Source organism: Bos mutus, chromosome 23 (genome assembly GCF_027580195.1).
Source record: "Bos mutus isolate GX-2022 chromosome 23, NWIPB_WYAK_1.1, whole genome shotgun sequence".
NCBI lineage: Eukaryota > Metazoa > Chordata > Mammalia > Artiodactyla > Bovidae > Bos > Bos mutus.
The window spans coordinates 30,470,357-30,478,527 of NC_091639.1; the positions used below are offsets into that span (position 1 = coordinate 30,470,357).

General features: G+C 45.9%; 1 protein-coding gene across 2 annotated transcripts in view; it reads left to right on the forward strand.

The window, feature by feature from the left end:
* Nucleotides 1-5,969, forward strand: part of RCAN2 (regulator of calcineurin 2) — a 284,388-nt gene extending 278,419 nt beyond the window's left edge. For both annotated transcript variants that reach the window (XM_070360839.1, XM_005896636.3), the window contains one exon: nt 3,389-5,969. In XM_070360839.1, the coding sequence (XP_070216940.1) occupies nt 3,389-3,549 (161 nt within the window). In that variant the 3' untranslated portion in view covers nt 3,550-5,969. The remainder of the gene's footprint in view (nt 1-3,388) is intronic.
* The last annotated feature ends 2,202 nt before the right edge of the window (nt 5,970-8,171 follow it).

Consider the following 8,171-nt stretch of genomic DNA (forward strand, 5'->3'; position numbering starts at 1 on the left):
CCCCTCACTGTTATCATTTTCCAACAAAAAATTAGGATGCAGAATGGAAGAAGGGAGGGGGAAGCTATTTGCACACCAGCATCCTCACAGGGCCGCAGCCCCCTGCCTGTCACACCAAACCATATAGGAATGGCTCCTGACCCGCTGAAACACAGAGAAGCACCCGGGGCTGCTGGGTACCAAAGTGGATGCCGCTGCACCCAAGTTGCAGGTCTGCATCCTCATGCTGGTTAACTCTGTTTCCAGCAAACAACCCAGTAGACTGTCAGGTGTTTGAAAACCGATATTCAAAGGAGCCACCACCCAGGTCTGCCCACCTGTCACCCAGAGCCTCTCCTGCAGCTCTCAGGGGGAGCTGGCTGCACTGAGCTTCCACTCCGTTAAAGCAGTGCCTCCTTAGCAACTTCTGCGGTGGTTCTTCTCCCCTGGCATTTTGATAAAAATGACAAGCTGTTAAAAGAGGATGGAACAAACACAATTAAATGATCTGTGAGTAGCATCAGTGTGTAGAGCACAGCTACAAGTACGTGTAGAATACTAACTTTACTGTCGATTACAGGGACGTTAGCAGACTGTCCATCCCTGTTCTCCAGTGGGGGAGCAAAGCCTCGCAGGAGTAACCCACACAGATATCTCCTTCTAGTTCTGTTCCTGTCCCCTGTTTTTGTCACTCTCCTCTCCTGAATCTAAACTGGCCCCGTCATCTCACTGTATCAGAGATGTCAACCTCATTGATGCAACTCTTTCTACCTACAGTTTCACCCAATCTTGACTCTAAGTTATGAGTCTTTATGAGCTGTATTTCTGTGGCTTGGGCTAGTTCTCACCCACTTAGCTGCTTGCCAAGTTCCAGGGAAGTGCCAGAAGTGTCGCACTTCATTTTTGTGAAATGCCCGGTGCCTTTACCTAGGATGTCGGTGGGCAGGGGAGTCCAATTAAGACTTCTCTGACTCTTATCAGAGAGGGAACGCTCTTAGCAGGGTCTGGCTGTATTCATTCGCTAGGGCTGCTATAACTGGACCACAAACCAAGCGGCTTACACAAGAGCAGTGTGTTGCCTCAGGTTCTAGGGGGTAGGAGTCTGAGATCAAGGTGTCGACGGGGCCACGCTCCCTCTGAAGGTGCTGGAGAAGGATCTGGTCCAGGCTTCTCCTGTAGCTTCTGGTCGTTCCACAGATGACAGCAACACAACTCCGGTCTTCACAAGGAGTTCTCCTTGGATGAGGCAGGCATCCTAATTTCCCCGTTTTATATGAACACCGGTCATTTTGAAGTAGGGCCCACCTTCATGGCCTCATTTTAACTTAGTCATCAGCAAAGACTCTATTTCCCAATAAGATCGCAGTTGGGGGCTAGGACTGCAGCATCTTTGGAGGGGTGGGACACAGTTGAACCCATCCAGCACCTGACTCTGAACACTTACATCGTTCCCAGCATCACCTTGATGCTTGTGGCATTATCAGCGCTGCTCGTTCCCTAATGTCAGCACAAAATTTAAAACTATGCCTTGTAAGCATTTGCTGTTTTCACCATCGATGCTCACCAAGGTGTGCACAGAAGCACGGACGTGCTACCCTTCTGGCCGTCCACAAGGGCACTGTCCACTGCAGACCAAGGCTGACAGGCCAGATACCTGGATTGGGCGGTGTCTGGCTTTGATCCTAGAGGGAGGGTGGGACTTTGGAAACTGGGTGCTGCAGCTGCTAAGTCGCTTCAGTCGTGTCCGACTCTGTGTGACCCCAGAGACGGCAACCCACCAGGCTCCCCTGTCCCTGGGATTCTCCAGGCAAGAACACTGGAGTGGGTTGCCACTACCTTCTCCAATGCATGAAAGTGAAAAGGGAAAGTGAAGTCGCTCTGTCGTGCCTGACTCTTAGCGAACCCATGGACTGCAGCCTACCAGGCTCCTCCGTCCATGGGGTTTTCCAGGCAAGAGTACTGGAGTGGGTTGTCATTGCCTTCTCTGGAAACTGGGTGAGACTATAGCAAACAAAGGGCTTCCCAGGTGGCGCTAGTGGTAAAGAACCTGCCTGCCAATGCAGGGGATGCAAGAGGCACAGGTTCGATTCCTGGGTTGGGAAGATCCCCTGGAGAAGGGAATGGGAATCCACTCCAGTATTCTTGCTTGGAGAATCCCATGAAAGAGGAGCCTGGAGGGCTACAGTCCATAGGGTAGCAAAGAGTTGGACATGAATGAAGCAACTTAGCATGCATGCATAGCAAATAAAAGTAGCTGATTGGATGGGTATAAAAACATGGCTGTCATGACTGATGGGAGATGATGCAGTCTTTTGTCCTAGAGTCTAAGAAATGATGACTTGATCCAGTGATATCTGGAGAGCCACTGACCTAGTGGGTGTCTGGGAGACATTGCTTCTCGGTGTTCCCTGTTCGTGAAGGATGGGAAAGGAAGGATAGGATGTCGGAAGAAGATTCAGAAAAGTGTGTCAGCAGTTAAGCTGAGAAGTTAAGAGCATGCAGATTGAGAAGGTCCTCTGTGCCTGTCCCCTTCTGGACGCCTTCTGCTTGTCTTTAGACCCAGGTCAGCTGTCGCCTGCATGGGGAAGCCTTTCAGAGTTCCTTGCGCCTCGCGACTTGGTGCCCTTGGCTTGTATGGCCACCCTGGCACTTCCCATTGCATTTTGTGCCGCTTTGTCTCCACACGCCATCACTGCACCGTGCTCTTGTGAAAGACGCCAATGGTTTTGACCATGTCTTGTGATTAGCAATGGGTCAGACCATGGGAGATGCTCACTAGATACTTCCTGAAAGGAAACAGATACAGACAGGAAGTAGTCGGCTGCTAGTGAAGTGATTACAAGAGGAGCCAGTCAAAAATAGACCAATAGACTCTTGGAACAGGAGGGGCCTTGACTATCATCTAATAACCCCATTACCCAGTAAGCATGGCAAATCCAAGATGAGTGGGGATCCTACCTTACTCCAGCCTGGGGCAGCTCTTACCATAGGAAATTGTCCAGAAGGAGGAGAACTTGGAGAACCTTCTCTGAAAGATGAAGGAGTGAAGTGATGGGTTCAAGGTTAGCTGTTAGCAGCCATGCTGGGAAATAGAAGAGAAATGGGTAACTTACAGCCGGGCCCACTGAGTCATCACCCCAACCCTTCAGACTGTTGTTATTACCATTTTGAAGTTTACAGCTGTGGAGGCTGAGGCTTAGAGAGGTGAGGGGGCCTGCCCGGGGCTGTATAGGTGACAGAAGGTAGGCTTGAGATGGAGACAGATCCATCTCATTCCACTTTCTGACACCATCTCACAGCATCTCTAGAGATATGTTAAAATGCCCCCTCACTTCCTAAACAAACTTCACCAAATAACCGGTTTAGAATTCCCTCCCGCCTTCTCACCCCCGTTCCCCTTGCTTTTCAGGAGAGAAGTATGAGCTGCACGCAGGGACCGAATCCACCCCCAGTGTCGTCGTGCACGTGTGCGACAGTGACATCGAGGAGGAAGAGGATCCAAAGACATCCCCGAAGCCAAAAATCATCCAGACCCGACGTCCCGGCCCGCCGCCCTCCGTGTCCAACTGAGCTCACCACTCCGCCTCCAAGAAAATATCTGTCTACTCTTTACCATGCTTCTTTTTTTTTTTCCTCCCTGTTGTTTGTTTGTCGAAAAAAAAAATAATTGCCTTTAAATCCCTGGGTGTTTGGTTGTTTGAAATTCCTTCGTTGTAATCAAGCCTCTCGGACAAAAGGGCTAGGAAAAGGTGATAAGTTTCCTGATCATATCATACCCACAGAGTATAATCCATTATTTAGGAGGTTCTAGGGGGGAAAAAAAAAAGTAGTATTTTCTTATTAAATGGTCAGCACAGCCTATATACCTTCATGCTCTCATGTGGATCCAAGCCGGAGACATCAGTGACAAATAGCTCCTGTGTTGTTTGTGAACCGTTCCAGTCCCAGTCCTGACGTGTGTGCGTTGTTTTTTCTTCCTGGCCCCTTAAGTAGGACCATAAATAAACTTGACTTTGATTGCATGAGATTTCCCTATCTGGTCTCCCCAGTCCTCTGCATCCCAACATTCCCAGGACATGCATGATCACCAGCATTTATTTTTGTGATTTGAGGATATACTATAAGTCACCAATTGTCAGCATCCAGTCATGTCCTATCTAGGTTAGCAAAATTATCAGCATCCTCCAGCTTAACAAGTCTGGGTAAATGTCACTCTTTGGAGTCAAAGACTTCATAGCTCTGTGAAAATTCCTGAAGGAAAAACTGAGCTTGGCCCCAAAGATAACCCTCAGTAGATTTTGAACATGATTCCCTTGTCAATCTTTCCCAACCTCCTTGGGGAGGCTTGTCCAGGGTAACAGAGACCGATTTCAGACAAACCTATTTATTACAAAAATTCTCATGGTGTCTGAACGATTGTTTTTTTTTTTTTTCCTTCTCTTTGTATATTTGTACAAATGTTTCTGCTGTGCTTTTAAAAATCTGGATGTTTTTTATTTAGCGATTCTTCAGCCATTAGCTGCTTTAAAACATATGTGCATTGCTTATGAATGCATTCATATACTAATACAGGTAATCTGATAATATTACACTCTATTATGTATAACGCTGAATTTTGAAAGGGCACAAAACTTCTCTTGCCAATATATAAACAGTTAGCCAACATCTTTGCTATCAAGACCAGTTGTTTTTAAATAAAGTGAAGAAGCAAGTGTCGGCTGCAGGCAGTTGGAATACAGCTAAATCAACGTAGCAACTGCTGAGCATGTTCAAAAGGAAAGATGGATCCAGAAACGTGTGTGCAGGTCCTACTCATGCAATGCTCATATTGCTCAAAAACCTATTTGTTTTTGTTACATGTGATTTTTCTATTTCTCTAGCCCAAAGTGCATTACAGAAGATACACCTATAGAACCATTACCTTCTGCTCAATGTGCCAGGCCTCATCTACTCCTGTACGTTCAGTGACTTTCTTTAGATGCAAATGTCAATTACAACGGAGTGGGGAAATGCTGTCATTACCCAAGCCTCAGAAAAACACACGAGAACAATAACACAGCCACCTGATGGAAGGATTGTTGTGGTTTTTGACTAAGGTGTATGTTAGTTTCATCAGAAACTGAAAACATTAGACTGATTACTCAGAAATAAGAGTCCGTTTTACTGTGAATATAGCAATATAGTACTGGACACAGTACAGGTGAAACTGAGGACAGCGCTGCTTGTAAAATCCTGAGTTTCCATAAGAAAAACGAAGGCTCCTTTGAAAAATAAAATCTGAGGAGTATATAATAAGCAAATGCTTTGACTTTCCTTTGCTGTGGAGGTTTTTGGTTTTTCATGGACAAATAAAAAGAGTAGACCTAATAGTGGAGAATGCTGCCCTCTAGTGGAGCGAGCTGAGAACTACAGGCGTCCGCCATTTTTATGCTGACTCTTCTCAATCGTTTGTGGGTTCTTTGACTTTTTAAACAACTCAGAATTTTCAGAAAAAGGCAGATTCTAGAGAAATCCGGATGAGAGAAACTATTTGGAAATGACTTTTCAGTGTTTCAAAACAGTTCCATCAGACGTTTCCAACCAAATTTAGTCAAAGTTGAAATGACAATTGTGTGTCATCAAAAAATAAAAACTCAGTGGAGTGTATGACCCAGGTGGTTAGTGTTGGCCACACTTACTGCAAAATGTCGATGTTAATCTATCTCAGATCAAGTAATTCTCTCATGAGATTGGGTTTGGGGAGGTGGAGAGAGGTACATATCCCAGGAGATGGGGAGGAAACAGACAAGACTTCCCTCCAAGCATCGTGAAAGTCAGAATTGCCTCAGTATCCCCCTGACCCACAGGATGCAAGCCTCTTCAGCACTATTTTAAGTTTGAAAAGTTTAACTGTGGAGGGGGAGGGGGAGATTCCCACCAACTGAATCATTTGTGCACGTGTATAGCTCAAAGAGCTTAGATTTCAAATATAACTGGTGAATGACTCTGTCCATGTAGTGTAATTTCTGTGTTGTCTGCCTGAATTGGATCTATCTGATGGTTATTGTGGAAGAGGGAGACTCAGTCTATAGTCTTCCCAAGACGTTATCAAGAGATGAAATGAACTCAGCTCTTCCTGAAAGGGAGCAGGGAGGGGGCGAGGGGATAGGGGAGTGGGCAGAGCTGGTTGGCAACATGGCATGAAGGAAGAGGGATTTGAAGGGGTGGGTTGGGCTCTGATAAGGGGTCTGGGAGACACCCCTGTTTATTGTCATAGTTCAGCCAGCTTGATCCTAAGTGTACACAGACTCTTTTAACATAATCCCCACTCTACTCTTTTCTTTAAAATGCTGACATAGACCTGAAAGTGAAAGTCACACAGTCATGTCAGACTCTTTGCGACTCCATGGACTATACATAGGATTTTCCATAGAATTCTCCAGGCCAGAATACTGGAGTGGGTAGTCTTTCCCTTCTCCAAGGGATCTTCCCAACCCAGGGATCAAACCCAGGCCTCCCACATTGCAGTCAGATTCTTTACCTGCTGACCCACCAGGGGAGCCAGTAATAGACCTGAAGCAGGCAAAAATATACCACATGGAACACACCAAGCACTATCATAAAATAAAATACGGGCACATCTCCTTTATGAGGATTAAAATCATCTGTTTATCAAATTATACCATTAAGAGAGTGAAAAGGAAAGCCTCAGAGTGGGGGAAGATAATTGTATTAATATTACCTATAATTGTTAAATAACTCACATCCAAAATGTAAAGAGAACTCCTACAAATCACTTAAGAAAAGAGACAGCTCATTTGGTAAGAATGGTTAAGCTGCTTGAATAGGTACTCTAAGTAAAGAGGCAATTCACACATACACTGTACCCCTGACGTATCCCTACAGGCCTTAAACACTGAAATGTATTCAACATCAATTTTCATCAGAGAAGGACCAGTCAGACCCTCAAAGAGGCACACTACACACCTATCAAAATTAGGACTGAGGAAACACGAAGTCACGGTGTCAGTCAAGGCAGAGTATAACTGGTACCACCACCTTGGAGTACTGTTCAGTAATAGTTACCAAGGCTAAACACAGACTGATCCGGGAGGGGTTCCACTCCAGGACAGACACTCAGCAGATCTGAGTTTTCACACCCACCAACGGACTCATGTTCATGCAAATTCATGTGCCCGACATGCAGTGAGGCCAAACAGACTGAAACGTCGGAATCTAGAGCAGAGTAAGATGCCATGCAGGCCGTGCGAGAAGAAGTAGCTCACACCTAAAAGGCTTTGAGCTCCCTGAAGGGTTTTGGCAAAGCACCTTTAAAAGCCAGGTGAGATACTGAGAATGAACTTAGAGTTGCCAGGGAGGAAGTATGGGGGAAAGAGATAGGGAGTTTGGAATTGACATGTACACAGCATTATATTTAAAATGGATAACCAACAAGGACCTACTGTCCAGCACAGGGAACGCTGCTCACTGTTATGTGGCAGCCTGGATGGGAGGGGAGTTTGGAGGAGAATGGATACATGTATATGTATTGAGTCCTTTTGATGTCCACCTGAAACTATCACAACATTGTTAATTGGCTATACTCCAATACAAAATAAAAAGTTAAAAATAAAAGCCAGGTGAGGGAGGGGGTTCACAGGATCTGTAATCAGCTCCTGCACGATTCTCTGATTGGTTGGCGGTAAGATAGCAGGGTGGTGTCCCGGGGTGAACACTATCAGTGCTTAGGCTCCAGGAGGTCTGGGGTTATGTGCTCAGGGTCATCAAGTAGTTAACATCTTCCATTTGAGGGAGTGGGGTGGGCAGGAGAGATTATGTCTGCAAAACAACTCAGGAAATGTGCATCAAGTACTATTATCTAGGTGCTTCAGAGACGAACTGAACAGAGGCGAACTAAAGCAGAAGATAAGGCAGAAGGTCTGTCCTGAGAAAGCCTTGTGGGGTCCTGCACGAGTTAGAGTTAGAGTTTTAGTTTTTTCTCTCCTCCCAAGTTGTTTAGAAGACCTTGGTGTGGGAAAGGGGGGACAGAGCAGGTGATGAAGAATGATAAGTCGGTGACGCAGGAAAACCTTCATTTAGCTGAGAGTACAGAGAGTCCCTGCCAGAAGCCACCATGCACAGCATTGCTGAACACTTGGCAGGCTCTCCCCTTAAATCTGCAATCTGAGAAAGGGAAATTTCCAAGCAAAAAG